Below are 22,774 nucleotides of genomic sequence, written 5' to 3' on the forward strand. Positions count from 1 at the left end.
TATTTGCTAACGCCCATTTGAATAATACTTGTGTTTAAAAAGAAAAACGGAGCTGACGTGCTGAGAAGTTAAAAATAGAAACGGACGTCTGCAGTGAAAAGACGGCTAAGAATATGGCTGTAAATATTTAAAATGTTAATCTTCTTCTGAGTCACAGCGCCAAGCTATCATAATGATGGGAATGTATGAGCAGTGTGTGTATGTGTGTGTGTGTGTGTGTGTGTGTGTGTGTGTGTGTGTGTGTGTGTGTGTGTGTGTGTGTGTGTGTGTGTGTGTGTGTGTGTGTGTGTGTGTGTGTGTGTGTGCGCGTGTGTGTGTGTGTGTGTGTGTGTGTGTGTGTGTGTGTGTGTGTGTGTGTGTGTGTGTGTGTGTGTGTGTGTGTGTGTGTGTGTGTGGCCAGCAGGTTACCTCCTGCTGTTTGAAGCTTCAGTGACCTTTAGTGTTAGCATCAGCCTCCTCCCTGAAAGCGTCACGACAACAGTGTTGCAGTCGCTGTAAGCATCATGAATTCTGCACCAGTCTGAGGTGTGTTTCATAAAAAGATGTTGTGCCAAATAGATAAGAGGGCAAACAGGACGTTTCCCCTCTGTGGGACTAATAAAGGTATTCTGATACCTTTAATATAGGTTATTTGCTTTGGACATCACAGTATCGCATTAGATTTCTAACAAACAATCATGCACTGTTTGTAGCAAAGCGCTGCACCTCTCCCACAATGTGTTATAATACAACTACAGCCACAAAGACCCTCTCTGGGGTTTTCCCTTATACGGTTGTGTGCATGTAAATGTAGTGCGAAGGCTAAAATCCCAAAGTTCCCTCCAGAGGGAGTTTGACTCGGCCGGCTAACCACAGCAGACTGGGCTCTGGTTTCAGACAGAGGGTGAAAAGAGGTGCTGCAGCACAGGCAGTATGAGAAACATAAAGAGCTTTTTGAACATTAAAGCAGGTAAACATGTCACAGTAGAGACATAAAATACTAATATGAACATGAAAATGAACATCATAGGGCCCCTATAACGTTTTTTTTTTTTAAATAGACAAGTATTTAACAAGTTTGAAAAGTTGTCTTCCTGTGATGGTAATTAACTTGATCCATGCCTACAGCTATATCGGTTGGGTCCTTGAATTCCTTATTTTTTCTCTTTTTATCGTAAATAACGACCAAGCCAAGCTTTAATAATCCAAACTTTAGTATACTTGGGCATGTTTAGCAGATGGAAAAACAGCCCTATCCTTTTTTTAATTGACCGTAGAGCATTTAACTGTGCTGCAGGGGGGTGGACAAAATGACAGGAAGACCTTTGAACAGCAGAAACAACAGTTAGAGACATTCACTGACAGATGACAGCCGGCAGCAGGAGTTACATCACAGAGACCGCCAAAGTTGTGGCAGTTTAAAAGGGTCAGGTCACCTCACAGCTGTGTGTGTGTGTGTGTGTGTGTGTGTGTGTGTGTGTGTGTGTGTGTGTGTGTGTGTGTGTGTGTGTGTGTGTGTGTGTGTGTGTGTGTGTGTGTGTGTGTGTGTGTGTGTGAGAGTTATTATTTTCTCAGTTAGTCATATGTCTTGTTGTCAAAGTCTTGAGTCTTCAGCCCAAGTGTGAGAGTTTCCTCCTGACCTTTAACCTACACACACATGCACACACACACACACACACACACACACACACACACACACACACACACACACACACACACACACACACACACACACACACACACACACACACACACACACACACACACACACGCACGCACACACACACACACACACACACACACACACACACACACACACACACACACACACACACACACTCACACAGGAAGTCCAAAGGGGCAGAGTTCATAGGTCAGAAGTAGAAACTGTTTCTCAGTCGTCTCCATCTCTGCTGCTTCCTCCTGTTTCACTGATGACATTTCAATCAGTGTGGGTGTGTTTTTGTGTGTGTGTTTTTGTGTGTGTGTGTGTGTGTGTGTGTGTGTGTGTGTGTGTGTGTGTGTGTGTGTGTGTGTGTGTGTGTGTGTGTGTGTGTGTGTGTGTGTGTGTGTGTGTGTGTGTGTGTGTGTGTGTGTGTGTGTGTGTGTGTTTTTGTGTGTGTGTGTGTGTGTGTGTGTGTGTGTGTGTGTGTGTGTGTGTGTGTGTGTGTGTGTGTGTGTGTGTGTGTGTGTGTGTCTGTTCAACCTGCAGCCTGCAGATATCATTTGCTTTTAATCAATGGTTGCTTAGAAATAATAATTATAATTAAAGTTATTAGAAACTATCTTTATTCATGACGCCAAATATCAATATGTTTCTAACAGACAGGGAATTAAAAAATGTTGGGTGTGTGTGGGTGGGTGGGTGTGTGCGTGTTTGTGTGTGTGTGGGGTGGGAAAGTGTTCTGCTGCAGGAACAAGAACACTCTGCTAACACCCGGGTCATTAGATAAATATCAGTGACAGGGAGGAGAAGGAGGAAAAGTGCATTCCCATCCTCATATCTAAACACACACACACACACACACACACACACACACACACACACACACACACACACACACACACACACACACACATTTATAGCATGCCAGGTAAGCGACCGTGGTCTTCTCTTATTTTGAACAGAGGATGAAGAGAATATCAGAATCAAAATACCTGTATTCATCCCACAGAGGGGACATTTGCATTTGTTACAGCAATATTTGGGAGGAAATGCTCCAGCAAGTGGAAGCATCAGGCCCAATGGAAGTGGAAGCATCAGGCCATGTGTTTGCCAGATGAATATAAATGCAGGAAACATCAGTTAGACTCAGTTTGGTTTCAGGAAGTTACACCTCCTTTCATCCGTCTCCTACTCACAGATCTATGAGTCCTGACTTTACAGCTCTCTCCGGATATTATTGCTCAGTGTTTCTTTGGATGTGGATCTAAAGAGCTGTGAGTGTGTGTGTGTATGTGTGTGTGTGTGTGTGTGTGTGTGTGTGTGTGTGTGTGTGTGTGTGTGTGTGTGTGTGTGTGTGTGTGTGTGTGTGAGTGTGTGCGTGCGTGTGAGTGTATCAGCAGCGTTTAGTGGTTTGTGGCTGCAGGGAGTCGACGAGCACGCGTGGCAGGAATCACTTGTTGTGGTTTAACCCCCCCGCCACAATAAAAGCCCCCCTGACTCCAGCCGCTGTGAATGGCTGTCATTAAGACTTTCATCGCCTGGCTCCTGACTCATCCTGCGTCTCCTCTCAGTTCTCCTGCTGATAAACTGTAAGTGAGTAACTCCTCCTGAGTGACTCCTCGGCTGGGAGGAAATGAGAGGGTGAAGCCGAAAGAGGCCGATAAGGAACAAAGACGAGAGCTTCCTGTGATCTGGTTCACCGTCTGGACTCTGATCAAAGTCTGTGGTCTGGATGGAAATGAAGACAAAGTGAATCTTAAAGACTCACAAAGCAGAAAAACCATCAATAGATCCTTTTATATGTAAGTCCTTATTACTGTTTGTTTAAGTGTAAGGGAGGTTCATAGAGCGTATTGTCATGTGTATTAAAATGTCATAAATCTACTGCAAGCTGCTGCCTGAACCAAATACATCAAAAACATGTGGCCCCCTACTTCACTGTTATTACATGATTCAAAGACTTGGTTGTCATTTGCACAATAGCTTCAGTGTTGGATTGGCAATGAAACAAATAAATAATAATAATAATAATAATAATTAGTTTAATAGAAAATCTGAAATAATGTGAAAGGAAATAGTAAAAAAAAAATAAGAAAAGTAAAATAATGCTTGCAATTAAAATAAAGGAACAAGTTAATTGTGTACATGTAAAATGAAGTGTAATAAATCAGAAAGTACAAATAAATACTGTGCGGTACACATTCACTGTACACTGTAGTAAATGTGTGAACTACAAACAGGTGTTCACATCAAACCTTTGACATCATTCTCCATACATCTACTGTATTAATATATAATGTGTTTGTACATGGTGATACATAAAAGGCCTGCAACACACTGAATACATTTTGGTAAACAAATATATTGTCACAATAATAAGTACATTACATGTTAGACGCTTTTATCCAAAGCGACTGACATACTCAATACTGTGGGCAATCCCCCACAGGAGCAATTTGGGGTGAAGTGTCTTGCCCAGGGACACAACGACATGCTGACTGCAGTGGGGTTTGAACCTGTGTTTGAACACCAACGCACTAATCCACTGCGCCACAGCCTTCCACAAGTAAGGCCTCTGGACAGCCTATGAGTTTGAGAAACCTTCCAGAAAATGTTTTAGGGACGTAAATACAAAAGTTTTCCCTTTAAAGAGCTCCTAATAATCACATTTTCAGGTTCATATTTGTATTTATAGGAAAGGGGAGACCCCGTTAAGCAGGATGGGGCCTCTTTAATTAATAACAAGCACCTTCTTATCCGTCAGAAGAAAAATAAAGGGAAAATGTTCATCTGTTTGTCAAAGCTTCCTTGTCTTTGAAGTCATGCTGAATGTTAGATGTGTGTGTCCCCCCCCTGCACACACATCCTTTCCCAGCACAATTATAATTGAAATGCTCATTAAGCTGTACAAACCCAGCAGTGAGTCAAAGATAGACACATGTGGCTTTCTGAAGGAGTTTCATTTTGTTTTGAGGATGAAGAAACGGGCGTACGAGGGTCCCAGGATCCTCGTTGTCCTGGTTCAAACCCCTCCTTAGGGTTCTTTTCATTTGTCATTTCTGCGGTGAATTGCTGCAACAGTCATCTCAATCCGCCTCGTGTTTTACAGTCAGCACCAGGAGGATTTTGGGAAATGAGCTGAGCTGTTTTTAATGGCAGCGAGCTCTAATTTTACTTTTGGCTCAGGAAAAGTGAATTTGAGTACACAGACACGTGACACATCTGCTCTCAGAGGTTTGTCAGTGGAGCTTTAGTCATCGATGATTCTTCTTCAATACTTTCCTTTTATGAGGAATAGAAAAAGTGATCATTCCCAACATAACTTTTTTCCTCATCGTTGCTGCAAACTTCTCTCTAAAGAAAAAGCTTTTAAGGGATTTTGTTTTAGGACAATTTCATTGATGTAAAGTTTTAATTTAATTATTGGAATTTATTTTGCTTGAAATTTGTACTTTTTTTAAGCATTTTGTAACCGTGTTTTTATTTTATTTATTTATGATTCTTTAATAATTTTGTATATGGCATTAGGAAGCAGATTACGTTTCTTTTCTGGGTCAGACAGTCAGCTGAGTCACGTTGAGCTGATGGTGAAAGTTTGCAGCGTTACGTAACTCAGTCTAAGTCTGCTGGATCGCAGTGTGTTTGTCTCGTCCAGATGTTAGAGATCTGATGTTTGTCTGGACTGAAGACATAACATTGGTGTGTGTGTGTGTGTGTGTGTGTGTGTGTGTGTGTGTGTGTGTGTGTGTGTGTGTGTGTGTGTGTGTGTGTGTGTGTTGTGTGTTGTGTGTGTGTGTGTGTGTGTGTGTGTGTGTGTGTGTGTGTGTGTGTGTGTGTGTGTGTGTGTGTGTGTGTGTGTGTGTGTGTGTGTGTGTGTTTACCCTGGTGTTCAGACAGTGTATGTGTGTATATATGTGTGTATGTATGCGTGTGTGTGTGTGTGTGTGTGTGTGTGTGTGTGTGTGTGTGTGTGTGTGTGTGTGTGTGTGTGTGTGTGTGTGTGTGTGTGTGTGTGTGTGTGTGTGTGTGTGTGTGTTTACCCTGGCGTTCAGACAGTGTGTGTGAGAAAAGCAGACAGAGAGATCCTGTCTGGTTTTCCCCCTCTCCGTCTCCCTGACTCATTGTTCCTGAAATCATCTCAGTAAACCTAAAGTATAAATATTACTCATTAGCAAAATCCTCTAAATTACAATTACTCTTGTCTTGTATAAGAAACACTAAACCAGAACCACACCTAGATCTGTACAAATCTGTTTTTAAATCATGAGGGTTCTGCAACAGTCTGCATACATCATCTGTCATCACAAATCACAGAGTAGAAGCTTATTGTCTGGATTTTTAGCGTGAGCTGTGCACATTGTCCTCATTCTGCCTGTCGCCCATTCAGAACCACATATAAGTACAGATGTATTATGAGCTAAATATACTTCAAGTATCAAAAGTAAAAGTAATTTTTTTACACAGTATTATATTATTATACTGCTTCCTGTTTGTATGGAGCATTTTAGTGTTGTACTTTGTGGACACAGTGCTTTGCTAAAGTATTCATGCCCCTTGGTGTTTTTCAAATGTTGTTTCATTACAACCTCGAATTTAAATAGATATTTAGAGAGACTGTATTATTAAATGTACACAACATGACTACTACTTTGAAGATGCTCAATTACGTTTTATCGTGAATCTACGGTGGCCCTCAGGTGCCAACACGCAACAACGGCCTAAAACATTTCCATTAGTTGCAAAAACGATGCAAATATAAAACACAAACGTTGCAAAAACACATGTCTGGCTGCTACTTAGAAATTATTTATCTAATATATCATATTCCAATAACTTGCATATAGACTCTTATTGCACAATTTCACTTTTTTAAAACTATTTTTCTTTTTGTATTGACTATTTACTTGCACTATATTTGTCTGTTTATCTGTTTTATTGTGTCTCACTGTTGGAGGAGCCTGTGACCTAAGATTTTCCTCGTCATAACTACACTGTAGCGATGTTCGTATGACCAATAAAAACCGTGAACCTTAAAACATCTTCACCAACACATGCGCAGAGTTTACTAAAAGCACTTCATAAACCAAACGCTACAAGAAGCTTAAAACACAACGGAAACCAGGGGACAGTAAAAAGTGACGCACACAGCTGGGACCGAAGCTGACGTTCAGGATTGTAAAGCTGGACAACTGTTCTCTGTTGTTGGAAACATACCTAAAATGTTTTATCGGCTTATTTTAACAATATGATCACATGACTCCTTCTGATAGTTCAGTCAGACAACTCACGTGTTCTTAATATGTTTATTATGGCAGCATATAGTTTGAGTTTGGCGTCTAGGCTCGGGCCTCATCACTACACAGATTTACAAATAACATTGAGTGATGATTAGATAACTATCCCCCGAGCCTACAGGTGGAAGCTGGGGTGGAAGCTGGGGTGGAAGCTGGGGTGGAGCTGGGGTGGAATCTGGGGTGGAGCTGGGGTGGAAGCTGGGGTGGAAGCTGGGGTGGAAGCTGGGGTGGTGGTGAGGTGGAAGCTGGGGTGGAGCTGGGTTGGATGCTGGGGTGGAAGCTGGGGTGGAGCTGGGTTGGAAGCTGGGGTGGAAGCTGGGGTGGTGGTGAGGTGGAAGCTGGGGTGGAGCTGGGTTGGAAGCTGGGGTGGAAGCTGGGGTGGAAGCTGGGGTGGAAGCTGGGGTGGAAGCTGGGGTGGATGCTGGGGTGGGAGCTGTGGTGGGAGCTGGGGTGGAAGCTGGGGTGGAAGCTGGGGTGGAAGCTGGGGTGGAAGCTGGGGTGGAAGCTGGGGTGGAGCTGGGGTGGAAGCTGGGGTGGAAGCTGGGGTGGAAGCTGGGGTGGAAGCTGGGGTGGAAGCTGGGGTGGAGCTGGGGTGGAAGCTGGGGTGGAAGCTGGGGTGGAAGCTGGGGTGGAAGCTGGGGTGGAAGCTGGGGTGGATGCTGGGGTGGAAGCTGAGGTGGAAGCTGGGGTGGAAGCTGGGGTGGAAGCTGAGGTGGAAGCTGGGGTGGTGGTGGGGCAGGCGAGCAGCAGCAACGTGAAACACAGCAGCAGGAACATGAACATGAACGCAGCAATAGCAAGTGAACACAGCAGCAGCAGCATAGCGAGGCAGAGGCAGGAAGACCCGGCAGCTTAAATAGAGCGGCATGTTTAGGAGAATGTGTTTGGTTGGTTGTAAGAGGGACGAGGTGCGTCACTTGTTAATTAGTATGATTGGTGCTCGAGTAGACTGTCTGAACTAGCTCGCAGGCTTCGCCCCATTACTGCCAATCTGTTGTAAGCTAGCTAGCTAACATAACTAACCTAGTCCTTTCAACTATACTGACAACACTTACAGTTAGGAAGCAGACTAACTCTGTTCCTGTTGTGTTTTGAGCTTATGTAGCATTTTGTTTATGCACACTGTAAATCCTAATAAGTTGACTTTACTTAGAAAAGTTCAGGAAACCGATTGCCTCAACATTTCCAAGTAAAGTTAATCATTAATTTTAAGCTGTTTCATGTTAAAAGTACTGAGTTCAGGCAACTTGTATCATTACAGTAAACTTGAGTAGACCCAACTCAAGATCATTCATTACGATGACTATAAAAAGTTGGTTTAGACAACTTAAATATCTGAGTTATGTTAAATGAAGATGTTTCTGCATGTGTTTTGGCCCATTTGAGTTTTTATATTTGTTTCTGAAGTTGCAGCACGTTTCTCGCAATGGAAATGTTTTGGGCCGTTGTACAAAGTAACTGTGAGGGATAAATGAATTGCAAAAGTATAAAAAGTATAGCATTAACTGGAAATACTCAAGTTAATTACAAATAATCTTTTTTAAAGTACTATAATTGAGTAAATGTAATTAGTGACATTCCACCACCGGATTCAAGGTCATGCTTTTGAACATGAACTGGTTTTACCGTCCTGAATAGTTTCTGTGTTTCTTGTTTTTGAACAAACTCAACTTGATTTACAGCTTCCATTTTTCCTTCAGTTTTATACTCCTACTCACTCTCACTCCTTTTGGCAGCTCCCTTTATTGAAGCCACTGTGACTCAGTTCATTCAGTTTGGTTTCAGGTATTAAGTGCTTTATAAAAAATAAGGCTTTCTTTCCTCCCCCCCGGCAGTTACAGTGAGGGGGAGTGGAGAGTGGAGAGGAATGAGGATCTTCAGGAACGTCTTTCTTTATGCAAATGAGATGCAAAATGTCGTGCAAATGAGCTGATTAATGACCGGAAGACGTGTGAAGCAGATTTGCATCAAACCGCAGAGACAGGACTCATCATGTTCATTCTGCTCATTTCCAGGTTTATATGAGTATTTTTTGCAACTACTGTGACATGTCTCCATGCTTTAATGTTCAAAACGCTTTTGAGCACCTCTTTTCACCCTCTGGTGAATTATTTTAACATTTCTTTACAATACATTGCATTACATTGCATTTAGCTGCATCCAAAGCGACTTACAATAAGTGCATTCGACCAAGAAGATACAAACTTGAAGAAAACAGAATCCTATAAGTACATCAGGTTTCATAGAGCCAACAAATGTCAAGTGCTACTCAACTAGCTTTAGATAAGCCAGCCCTTTGTTAGTATATAAGTGCTTTGTTAGTAATTCTATCGCTCAAAGTGGAGTCGAAAGAGATGAGTTTTCAGTCTGCGCTTTACATTTTGTATTTCTTATTTTATTCTTTTCTCTTCTTATTTGAGGTGAGCAGTGGAAGATCTTCTTGCAGATGCACAGCTGTGATTGTTTACTGCTGATTGGGGGATCCCATTATGAGTCCTTTAAAACGAGGACAGGCAAGAATACTTCACATTTTTGTGGCTTTTCACTCACTCTGGTAATCTCAATGTAAAAGTCCTGCCTTCTCTCCTCAGTGGATAAATACAGCCCCGGATTCTTGTTACATTTACAGCCGTGGCGAACCGCCAGGGCCTTCATGGTATTCAGAGAATACCCTGGAACACTCAGATCAAACGAACAAAAAAATCGATTTAATTATATAAATAAGATGTAATAAAATGTGTATAAAATGAATAAATGAGAATCGTATCTGTGTTGCAGATCTGTAATATTTCAGTGTTACGTTGATTTGTTTGTCCTTCTCGGTCCATGCACTACGCATTTCAGTGGTTTTCAGTTGGAAAAGAAAGCAACCAATCAGATCTTGTTCTGGGTCTCTGGGTAGAATATCCTTCAACCAAGGTATTCTATATCCTTGATAAAAATCCGTTGCACTGAATGAGAGCGTACGTTTGGACTGACAGTTTGATCAACCAATCATATATTGATTTGTAGCCAATGGGCGTATTCTTTCAGAGTTTCCCTCGGTTGCAGGCTACTCTAGAAGGCCCGATAGTTCACTGGCTCACGACAGAGGCCGTTTCTCAATCGCGAGGAAACTGGCTTCCAAGCCAATATTTCAAGGATGCTACGTCATCGAGTGCCGCCGCAGGACTGTTCCAATCTCCAGCATACTTGGAATTCCACCGAGGCACGTCCTTGGTTTGGGGGTAATTTCGAGGCTGCACATGGGTAGACTTCGCGTCCTTCAAATCCCCACAATGCTTTGCGCACGGACCAATTTCAAAAACCCTTGCGGAGAATGGCTGAACCGACGCAGCACAGCACACATTTAAATGTAAGTATGTAGTGGCGTAGAACATGTGTTGGTAAATATGTTGTATACTTTGTTGCATTTGTTATCACCAAAATGTGTTCCGTGAAAGTAAAGCAAGTTCATAATTAGATGTATTTATTTTCGTTATAGTTTATGTTGAAACCCTTAGAGAGAGTGGCACACTTGTTAGCCTGTTCCATTGTTCTTTGTTTTCCGAAGCCGTGGCTTGGAAGTATACTTGCTTCGTTTCTGAAGGAAGTGACTTGGAAGTATGCGACTACCAAGCCAGCATCCTCGCGATTGAGAAACCGCCAGAGGATCTATTCTAGATGAATGTGACGAAGCAATTCATGCCGTTTTATTGTTTTTAACGTTGAAATTAAGTTGTTGCGGAATTGTTGTGAGTACCCGTTCCAAGACGAGCATTCAGTGAAAAGACGGACATTATAACGCCGGGGGGCGGCGGCGGTGAGGGGTGTGTGTGTCTACAGAAGGTCCAGTTGTGATAGACACGGTTCGCCACTGATTTACAGTGAGTATTTATGATCCACACCTCATGATTTGGTGAGGTTTTGGTGATTTAAGCATGCACACAAAACTGAACCAGTGTCTTGCAGTTTACTAAAATAAATAAAGTTGTATTAAAGTGATTAACTGTGAGCCTATCAGACGGAGCTGTGGTGGTTTCTTCCACCTCAGCCTCACGCCGACTCCGCCCGTCTCGGCCCTAAATGAGGCCTTTCTGGCTCCAGACATGTGGTAAACCCAAAGTGCAGACTTTAATCCAGTGCTGCAGCAACCAGCGGGGACCACACATGTTCTGCAGACGGGATCCATACAGTCTGACTCCCACTCCACATTTACAGACAGTGATTCAGCCGCCGGGAGCTGTTTCCAACCAGGGTCCACTCAGAAAACTCTTCTTTTAACTGTGTTTTAAGTTTGCAAGGTTTTCCTTTTTGTCTGCACAGTCTGTCTGTAAAGATCCAGAGTCAGTTTATTTTGTCTGCAAAAGTCCAGAGTGTCTCATTTTGACTGTGATTTCAGTTTTCAGACTGCAAGGTATTCCTTTTGTCTGCACACTCAGTTGTCTGTCTGGACAGAATGCAAATGTTTCAACCACGAGGGTCCACTCAGAAAACACTCACTTTTACACAGATTTTAGTTTTAAGACTAAGCTTTTCCCTTTTGTCTGCACCCCTTGTACAGTCTATGGTCTGCAGTGATCCACAGTGTTTCCAGCACCAAGATCCACTCGGAAAACACTGGATTCGACTGTGACTTTTTAAACAAGTCAGTTTTCTGTCTGCACAAATCCAGAGTTTTTCCACCATCAAGAAAATACTTACTTTGACTGTAAGACTACGCACAGTGTTCCTTTTTGTCAGTTTTTCCTGTCTAAATAAATCAATAGTAATTTTTTGTGTTCACAATCCGAAAGATTCAAAGGCTTTATTGTTCATATGCACATGCTACAGCAGAGTTTCCACCACCAAGGTTCCCTTAGGAAACACTTGCTTTTACTGTATTTTCCGTTATCAGGCTGCACAGACTTAGTGGGTTTTTTGTCTACAAAGTTCCAGTCGGTTGTCTGTACAGATCCAGAGTAAGTCTGATGTTTCTGCACAGATGGAGAATGTTTCCACTACCAGGGTCCACTCTGAAAACACTTTCTACTGTGAGTTTCTTTAGACTATTCAAACCTTTTGACTGCACAGATCCAGAGTCAGTTTTTTTACATATCAAGACTAGAGTCAGTGTGTTTTGTCTGCAAAGATTGAGAGTGTTTCCACCTCCAGGGTCCACTCAGAAAACCTTACTGTATTGCTGTAGTTCTTCTGAATGGAAGTCTGTTTTCTCATATGCACACCGTCAGCTTATTTTCTGCACAAACTCAGTTTTCTGTCTGCAGAGCTGATACACTGTCTCCCCTGTCTCTCGTGCTCCTGCTGTCTCTCCACATCACACGCCTCTGACTCCATCATCCATCAGACCTTCTCCATAAATGGATTTGCTGTCTCCATGTCGTCGCTGCAGCCGGCCTGGCGAGGGGCAGAGTTTCTGGATGGTTTTCCGGGCGTCTCCGCTGCAGCGCTGCATTCCTGCTTCCTGAGCAGCCGGAGAGGAATGTGAGGAATGCGGCAGACATGTGACAACACTGACAGCTCGGGAACGTTTGTGTTGCACTGACTCTGATTGTGTAGCACACAACTGAGTGTGTGTGTAACAGAAAACTACTGTCTGTGGCTCAGGATGGTCACAAGATGAACCTGAGGGTTATCAGATGATGCTGCTTATGAAACACTTAAGGTTCAAAATAGGTTTTTAACAAGCCAGTCTGTAGAAAACCCACTGTGCAATCACTTTATTAAAACCACTCTTTAATCAACAAGATTTAAATAGGGTAATTGGTGCAAATGTATTATTAACATGAAAACCTAACGTGAAAGCATTTGAAATCTTTTTACAAGGTTACGTTTCAATAATTGTTATAGTAACTTTCAAAAAAGTTCTTTATTTTTCTCATACTGCCTGTACTGCAGCACCTCTTTTCACCCTCTGTCTGAAACCAGAGCCTAGTCTGCTCTGATTGGTTAGCTGGCCGGCTCTGTTGCGATTGGTCCACCGCTTAGAGATGTACACAAACCTACAGAACACACTACAGGAAAGGGAAACCCCTAAAATGCTGAATAGGGCCCCTTTAAATCAAAGAAGGGAACTGAGTCTGAATATAAAACCTGATCAGCTGGTCTGTTGAGCAGCAGAGAGGATCTGCAGGTCAGTGAGCAGCAGGGGGGTCCCTCTCTGTGAGTGTGTGTGTGTGTGTGTGTGTGTGTGTGTGTGTGTGTGTGTGTGTGTGTGTGTGTGTGTGTGTGTGTGTGTGTGTGTGTGTGTGTGTGTGTGCATGCGTGCGTGCGTGCATGAGAGAGAGAGAGACCCTCAGCAGCTGTTGAAGCGTCTGTGTGAGGTTTTCTGCGTCTCTGTGTTTGCGTTCCTTCTGCAGACAGAAACTCTCCCAGGCTGCAACATTTAACTTTCATCGTTTTTAGTTTCATTCAACCTGGCCGAGATTATAAGAACCCTATAATTACGAAGCCATTGGTTCCCTTGAAGATCGTTTTTATTTCCTGTCGCTTCATGTCTGTACCTTGAAGGCTCCTGCAACTTAGTGTGTGCTGAGTTTTATCCGTTTTTGGACGTTTTCTTTGGTTCATTTTAAAATGTGTCCATGCAAAGATGGACGAAAAAGAATAACATGTTATATATTTTTTTGAAGACCTGATGCCTCGTCTCCCCCTGACCCTCTGCCCTCTCGGCAGCTGCTCAGATTCACACCTCGAGTCCTGCAGAGCTTGAGAAAATGCAAACACAGAGGTGCCAACTCTCTTCACCCTCTGACACTCAGAAAAACACTTACTTTTAATATATAAAATATACTGAAAAATGCTTGAATAAACCTTAAAGCTCTACTAGTCACAGCAAATTATTTGGTGTTATTCATCACACTAATTTAGAAATCACACATATCGTCGCCGACACCCCGAAAAAAATACAAAATAAAATAAGAGATCATATAGATATAGAGATAATAATAATTATAATCAAATATACTCTGTCATGTTATAACATATGTTGATACAACTATTTTTACACGCCAAGTAAACTTTTGAATTCACAACTTTTACAGTATTTTCCGCTTTGTTGACTTTTGGTGTTAATAAAATATCTGGATTCTAAACTTAACACAAACAGTAAGGAAATTTGGGTTTGGTAGATTACGTAGGCGTGTGGCGCAGTGCGTAAGCGAGTTGGTGTTCGGATCACGGGGTCACAGGTTCAAACCCCACTGCAGTCAGCATGTCGTTGTGTCCCTGAGACACTTCACCCCATATTGCTCCTGTGGGGATTGTCCACAGTATTGAGTAACTTAGTAACATGTAATGTCATTATTGAGTGTTGTAGCAATGCTTCTTGGCAATACATCTTATACCATTGGAAAGCCTGTTTATATCCCTTTCTAATGGTTGTTAGGAACATGCATCCTTTCGTGGGATGAGCAGCAGAGCTGAGTATGTGGGTTGCTCTGCCAATGCCAAATTTTTGCCAAATGTTTGCAGTTGTTATTGACTCTTGTTTCCTTACTCTTTGCGCTTAGTTTATTTCCTCCTCTGTGGAACATAGTTTTAGAGACAGTCTGTGTGTGTCCTCTGTGTTAAACAGCGACAGGTGAGCGCTCGGCATGCTGGGGGTTCTGGGCGTCGTGACCTCAGCTGACCTCTGACTGTTTCACACTCCACAGGTGTGCAGTCTGTTAACTAAGCCAGCGATTTAATATATAAGATTTTCTATTCTTTATTTTAGTGTACATTTTACTTCAACTTCTTATGTTTATATAAATATTTTTATTTTATTATATTATGCTGATTTTTTCGTATGTTTAATTCAATTATTTTTTTCAATTTTTCCTTTATTTTATTTATTTAATTATGAGATGGAGCAGCTGTCATGAAATCCAATTTCCCTCACAATAAAATATTCGTATTCTAATTGACAATTGTTCTTTAAGGTTATTTTAATTCCAATACTTCTGTACTTTAACTTAAGTAAGACTTTAAATGAAGGGCTTGCATCAACAGAGTATTAGAGTAGAGTATTTGTATCTCGCTGTAGGCTAAAGCTACTTTAACGAAGTGACATATCTGATAAATTCTCTCGTTGTTGTTTCAAGGTCACTTCTTGTCACACAATCACACACACACACACACACACACACACACACACACACACACACACACACACACACACACACACACACACACACACACACACAAACACTGATCTCAGGTCAGAGTGGTTCAGACTCTCGGGCTGTCTCGTTTTATTTGCCGTCTGTCGCCTCTTTGGGTGGGCCGGTGTGGGAAACAAAGCTCTGACTCAGCGTCAAAGTGCAGCCAGCAGGATTTATCATTTTCTGTTTATGAAGATGACAGTAATTAGCGCCGGTTTACCTGCAGCTCAGGTGAGCTGATCGCTGCTCTACATTTCACTTCCACCCTGATATTAAAATACCTCTGAAACTAACAGGAGGCTTTGTTGTGCAGGAATCTGCCTGTAGGACGCCCAGCGCCTTCACACTGGCACAGCCTCCACTCTGCTGACGCCTCATCACAGAAACACATGATTACAGTCAGAAATATGCAGCAAATTAACCTTTACATATGCTTAGGAATGTAGGGAAGCAGCAGACTAAATGGTAACTAGAGGTATCATACAAAAAATATTGAAAACATTTTTAAATATTAGGTTTATGCAGATGCAAGGAATTGTGTATAACGGTGCAAACAAAAACACAGTAAGAGGAAATCATTTAAAATAAAATAATATTTATTTACAATACATTTAAATATTTAAAAAATGATACAGAAATGTTTTTAAAAAGCACACATTTAAAACAAATAAATAAAATATTTGCAGTAGCCTATATCAGAATTCTTTTTTGTAATCTTTTTTTATTTATGTACTTAGTTTTTTCCCAGATGCCCTCAACACAGCGACCTTCTTTCGGGTCACCTCTTTGAAGTGTGTTTGATTAAAATCCGAGTTAGATAAAGCTGGAAGTTCCTCTGAGGACACGCTTTCCTGTCAGACCACAAGATGCTACGGGAGGCCTAATTTGCCACATGTGTTTCAAATTTAACAGGAAATGATTGAACAAGACACACGAAGGCAGCCGAAGTGCTGCCATGCAATGTGTGTATTCTGTGGCAACGTCCAGCCAAGAGACAGCATGCATCCTGCGACAAGTTGCATATGTTACAAAAGTCTTTCTGCATGAAACACATGAATGCCCCCTGACCGCAGATAAATGTAAATATATATATATTTTTTAATGTAAATGTACCTTAATATAAGAAATGAGTCAGCATTTTAGCACTTCCTGTCCCCTCGTCTGGAAGTCAATGGTTTTCTGAATGTGTTTTTGGTTGATAGCCTGATACAAGGTCTTTTGTTAACACAAGCTGAAGAGACTCTTATTTTACGACATAAAATACGTCAGTAAATACCCAACTGGGGAATATAAAAACGGCGGTTGCTAACAAGTGTCTAAATGAGACGACTAAATGTCGTCACGCCCAACATTAGCCGCCTTTAAACATTCCTGCCCACTGCAATAACTCTGTACAACAAATCACCTCTGGCTGGCAGAGAACTCTCTGCTCCTAGTTTCTCTTGGAATAAAACCGAATTGTACATTTTACATTTATATAATCTGTTCAATATTTAATATCCCATATGTCATATATTTATGTATATATTTATGTATATATAACACCTTGTTAAATTCAACTCAATTTCTACTTTCTTGTTTATTTCTTGTCTTTTTTGATTGTACAATGCCATGTCTTTTTATGCTGCTGCAACACAAGTATTATTTTATCTTATCTTTAGCTTAGCGGTGGTGACGTGAAGTCATGTGACCGTGCTGTAGTTATTTTATAGCCTAACGTTAGCTCTTTACTTTTGAAGATTGCACGCTTCAACTCTTATAAAAGTGATGTTAATAATATGTGCAGATAGTAACGCTGTAAGCATCATAAAACTGAAAGCCAATGACCCCCCTCCCATTTCTGTCTTGTGAGCCCTTGCAATGCAAACTTCCAGCTTGAACTACAAAACAATGTATGTATCTCTGAACCAGTCCATTGCTAGAGCATGCAAATCATCATGCATGTAGAGAGACGTGTGTAACAACAGCTCAAACATTCCTGCCGTTCATCAGACAGTGTTCAGTGTACTTCACTGCCTGCAGACGTACACACTTCCTCCGCTCTCTGTTGGTTTGTTTGACGTTCTCTCCTCCCCGCCTGGCGTCAGAGCGGGCTGGCATTTGGTCCGGGGCTATTTAAAGCGGGTCGGCTCTGGTCTGAGTCAGGGCCCAGAGATGTGTGTGTTTGCGTGTGTGTGTGGGACGTCGTGGCGTTATGTTTGCGTCTGTCGGCTGCAGGGCGAAGCCTGAAGTCTGGAGTGTAAAGTCAAAAGACTCCCACAGCAGGAGTGACTGATGAAACCAGCATGAATCACAGTGAGGCCAAGTGTGCGTGTGTGTGTGTGTGTGTGTGTGTGTGTGTGTGTGTGTGTGTGTGTGTGTGTGTGTGTGTGTGTGTGTGTGTGTGTGTGTGTGTGTGTGTGTGGGTTGCAAGGTGTGGGATCAGATTCCTGCAGCCTGTTTGTTCTGAGACATATTTTGGGATGAGCTGTTTTGTTCTGCACGCTATCTTCAAATTGTTCTTCTTCCCACTGCAGAGACACGCCTCAAGTGAGCTTTCACAACAATGTGTGTGTGTGTGTGTGTGTGTGTGTGTGTGTGTGTGTGTGTGTGTGTGTGTGTGTGTGTGTGTGTGTGTGTGTGTGTGTGTGTGTGTGTGTGTGTGTGTGTGTGTGTGTGTGTGTGTATTGAGCTGTGCAGCAGGCTCTTCAGCTCTCTACACCAAAGCCACGTTACAAAATAAAGTCTGATCAACCTGAATCTCTTGACCCCTGCATCAGATATTAAACTCCCCGGATGCATTTACATTTTTTTGGAGTTTAAATGTCTGATCCACCCGAGTGACTCACGACTGCTTCATATTTGATCCGTGAGACATTGAAATGAACCCATGTGGGAGTAAAGTTCATTGACTTTGATTGACATGATTACTCAGAACAAACCTTTAAATGATTATGAGCTTTGTGCAGACCTTTCATTTGAAGGCATTTCTGATTTTGAGGTGAAACCATATTTAAATCCATAACAACAGCAACAACCATCACAAGTGACATATTGACAGTTTAGCCTTTGACTAATGCAGATTTTAAGATAAAAATTGGCTGTTGATGCTTTGCTGTAAATCTTAACAACTTCACCAATGTTCAGCACTGCAAACCCCACCCAAAAGCTTTCGGAAAGTACCACCTGACAACCAACGACTAAATCAAATTCACTTCCTGAAACTCCTCCAAAGGACTCCTTTGTTTACTTCCAGAACACAGTGTCGAGTAAAGCTGCTGCAGAGCCACTATTTCAAGCATACTACGTCATCGAGTCCCGCCGAAGGACTGTTCTAATGTCCAGCATACTTGGAATTCTACCGAGCCCGTCGTACTTCGTTTGGAGAAATTTCGAGGCTGCACATGTGTAGACTCCACGGTCTTAAAATCCCCACAATGCTTTGCGCACGGACCAATTTCCCTAAATCTGTGGCGGAAATTGGAAGGCAGGGCCTCTCATATGACGCATACCTGCACACTTGCTAGCCTGTTCCACTCTTTGTTTTCCGAGACTAGGAAGTATTCTTGCCTCGCTTCTGAAGCAAGACGCTCAGAAGACATGTTCTACCAAGCAAGCGTACTTGCGATTGGGAAACACCCAGTGACATCTCTATGTAACACTCACGCTCCTATTGGATAGCGCTCCAACACATCGTACGTGATAGGCTAAGGGGTGGGACATCTCGAAGGGGTTGACCAATCACAACAGAGCTCGCAAAACAGTCTGACACACAGTCAGAGCAGACTGGGCTCTGGTTTCAGACAGAGGGTGAAAAGAGGTGCTGCAGCACAGGCAGTATGAGAGCTTTTTGAACATTAAAGCGTGGAGACATGTAGAGACACTACATACAAATATGAACCTGAACATTTGCATTATATGTGTCTTTAAATTCAACTTCCTCTGGGTTCTTATCATGAACATTTAAAATACGTTTGATGTAGTTTTGTTTTTACTGCTTTGCCAACTATACGCTACGAGTGACATGCAAAGGAAATGTGGTCCTCGTTTCTACAACTATATTCAGAATTAAATGGAAAACCCACCATCTTCACCAAGAGTGATGGCTCCGTTTATATTTACATTTATGAGCGTGCATATGATTGTAATGCACAGATAATTGAGGGGGGGGGTCTGCTGCTGTGGTCGGACCCTCCCTCTGCAGGGCGAGGCCGTGGGGGGGGGTGGTGGTTTGGTGGTTTGGGGTGTGAGGAGGGTCTTCGGGGGTCGGGGGGACAGGGAGAGGCCTCTTGTGGTGGTCGAGGGTCTATTTGAGTATATTTATAGTCTCAGCTCCACAAGATGTTCAAACAAGAGAGAGAGGAGAATACGTGATGAAGGAATTAAGCATTTGAGTCTTCACTCTGTCTTATGTAGATATTTGTATTATTCTGCAACTTCCTTACAACATTTTCTATATTGCACTACTTCATGTCTTTTCCATTTATGTCGTATCATGCATGATTTGTATTTCCAAAACTCTGCTGGAGCTATTGTGCATATGAATCTCATATTGAATCTTTGGTGGTGGGAGGAAACTACAGATAGTACATTTTCAAGTAGTGTAAACTGAAATTGCACTAAACTTGTTTTTTTCCATTTTATGTAAATATATACTTATTTTTCTCAGAGGTAACTCTTTTACTCCTGAAACTGAAGAATGAAGAGTTCCTTTGTGCGTATAATGCTCCTCCTTCTTACGATAAATAAAGTGTTGAAAAGCATGAAAATGTATCGTCACCCAGCTGAAAACAGGGCCGTTGTTCTGTGATACTCATGAAAGCTCTTCAGATTTAAAAATATATACAAATGTCTTAAAAATAGCGACTTTTAGTGATTTTTTTTTTTAGAGACTTAGGTGCAGTTTGAGAAACTTTAGCGCATATTTTAGCGACTTTGTTGCAGTTTTTAGAAATTTCAGTGCGTTAGTGACTTCAGTGCAGTTTTCAGCAATAGTGCAGTTTTTTTTTATTTCAGTGCGGTTTCAGCAGTTTCAGTGCATGTTTGTCTTTCTCCAGGCCTGGAAACCTCTTTTGTTCTCCAGTCTTCTGCCTCCGGCCCCTCGATGCCGGTCTTCAGTGCCTCTGGTTTGAGGTTTTGGAGACGAACAGGAGCAGGAGGGAAGAAGGGGACGTTTGGTTTGAGATCAAAGTGCGGTTTGGGTGGGTGGGGTCAGCCCGTTGGTGGTGGGGGGGGTTACCTCAGCACATGGTCTGTAATTGTGGGCTCGTGCTAGCAGAGAAAGGAGGCTCTGTGATGATGCCCTTTGATTCATAGAGAGAAAAGTCAATGAGGAGAAAAGAGAGGAAAGTGAGGTTCTGATAAAACAACTCAGAAACTTTATTTTACTTCTCGTAGAGATCTTAACGTTTTGAACCACTCTCATTAGTCACTAAAACACATTATTTTATACACCGTAAATCCTTAGATATAGAATTAAACTCCAGTTGAATTCTTCATCAAAAGGCCACATATTCAAACATTAATCAGATATTACTGCAGATCTGCATCAAGCTAGCTAGCTAACGTATTTTCCAATGTACTGCACTTTGTTTTATCACAATGAACGTTCGCACATATTTCATTGTGTTATAATGCTTATTTAATTTGATGAAGCATTGGTCTTTTTATCTATTTGCCCCCCCTAAAAAGAATGAATATTAAATGATAGCATTAGGCACATGTATGTATATTTTCTTTACTTTAAATATTTATTGTTGTGCTTTTAAAGAGGCCCTATTCTGCTTTTTGGGTTTTCCCTCTCCTGTAGGTTTGTGTGCATGTAAATGGTCTGCAAAGGCTAAAATCTCTGTGTTCGCTAGAGGGAGTTTCTCTCCGACAACCTCCCTTTTAACTTTCCCACTTTTATTTTTGATTAGAATACAATGGGTGTACATGGTGTAACTGACTGTTTTCAATTGAGCAGGTCTGCACAGCTCACTCTCAGTTCCTCCTTGGATGAATTTGGGTCTTATTTGCATATCGAGCCCTCAAACAGCTGCAGCGTGCAGGTAAATGTGCAGGAGGAAGGGTTTTGGAGTTGTGGGGGTGGGGTGGTTTCCCCGAGGCGACCCTGCTCTCAGGTTTTTGCCCCTGCAGCATTGTGGGAAAGACCCAACGACTGGAATTTGCATAATGAAAATCCCAGTCAGAGAAACAGAAACTTTAACTTCCTCTGTGACAGTTTCTCTGTTGACTGAAGAGTTGTCACACGTGAGTCTCTGCAGGATTTACTTGTTCAACACGTGGCTGCAGTGCTGGTGGTCTTATTGGGGCTTGTTTCATCTTTAATAAACCAATAAAGTGGTTTAATGACTCTGTGTGTGTGTGCTGTAGTGGGATCCAATAAAGATCTAAAAGTGAGACCTCCTTCATGACCAGGTTTAGGGATTACGTAATCAGGATACAGAAAAAGATACTAATCAGATTACAGGAACTCTTCAAAAGAGTGTGGATTACTAACAGGATTACAGTGTTGGTAAAAAAAAACAAAAAAAGACCATCTAGTGTTTTTTGTAAAAGGATCAGATGTTATCTATTCCTCTGTATGACGGTGATTCAAAACGAAACGAGTCTCCTGCGGCTAAAGTCTGATTGAATCAAGAGACCTGTGTGTGTGTGTGTGTGTGTGCTGTGTGTGTGTGTGTGTGTGTGTGTGTGTGTGTGTGTGTGTGTGTGTGTGTGTGTGTGTGTGTGTGTGTGTGTGTGTGTGTGTGTGTGTGTGTGTGTGTGTGTGTGTGTGGCGTCTAACAAGTAACATGTAATGCAATGTAATAAAGGTAAATTCAGTAACAGTAGGCTACACATGAGAGTTCACACTCAGTAAATGGTTCATTTTAAAGTTCGTAAATTGTCAAAAAAAACACAATAAAAGATAATAGAAAAGATATTATATAATCAAAACTAATTACGGGAGAAAATATTTGAAAAATGTATGAAACTATACAAATCTAAATTAGACTATAGACGTTAGACTGTTTTAAAAATGATACAGATTGTTATAAAATATGATAGAAAACATATATAATCAAAACAGATTATTGAAAAGAAACAGGCGTTTTAAAACTTCTATTAAAAGCAATAACAGTTTTATAAAATGAAGAAATATCATGTAAACTGTTAATTGCAAAAGTACAAGAAAATATATAAAAAGGATCATGAGAATAAAATAAAAGTAGCCTATAGTATAAAATAAAATATTTTATTGTTATTCAACATTTTAAAAAGTCTTATCTAATCTTAGTTTAACTTTATGACATCTAATAAAAGTAATGAAGATAAAGATAATATAACAACATTATAGTCTTTAGTTACAGAGCCCGAAATTGGGTTACAATGGGCTTTAGAACATAACAGACAAGTCGTAAATCTTTAGAAAATAGATATAAAAGAAGCTTTAAAAAAACTCGTGTTTACGGTTTGAGTAGGAAAGGAAACATGTAATACAGGAAGTTAAATGGTGTCCCTGAGGCCGGATAGGTGAGCTCAGGTGAGATCAATGAGCCATAGACGTGAATATGAAAGCAGGAAACGTCGACGTTAATGTCCCGTGATAATGTGGCGCTACAGATAATGCTAACGCTAGCTGAGCCTCCTGCAGTGAAACTAATAAGTTACAGCAGGGACCTCCTAATTAACACCCCCCCCCCCCCCCCCCCCCATCAGAAACACTGCCTGCTGAGCCCCTGATCAGG

General features: G+C 41.7%; 1 protein-coding gene across 1 annotated transcript in view; it reads right to left on the minus strand.

Annotated features, from left to right (window-relative positions):
* Window positions 1-12,235: 12,235 nt before the first annotated feature.
* The window catches only part of atp10a (ATPase phospholipid transporting 10A), a gene marked incomplete at its 3' end in the record, with an annotated part of 52,779 nt that continues 42,240 nt past the window's right edge, over window positions 12,236-22,774 (minus strand). The window contains exon 16 of the mRNA XM_079690541.1: window positions 12,236-12,382. Within this exon, the coding sequence (XP_079546667.1) occupies window positions 12,236-12,382 (147 nt within the window). The remainder of the gene's footprint in view (window positions 12,383-22,774) is intronic.

The sequence above is a fragment of the Notothenia rossii genome (genome assembly GCF_949606895.1).
Source record: "Notothenia rossii genome assembly, chromosome: 1".
NCBI lineage: Eukaryota > Metazoa > Chordata > Actinopteri > Perciformes > Nototheniidae > Notothenia > Notothenia rossii.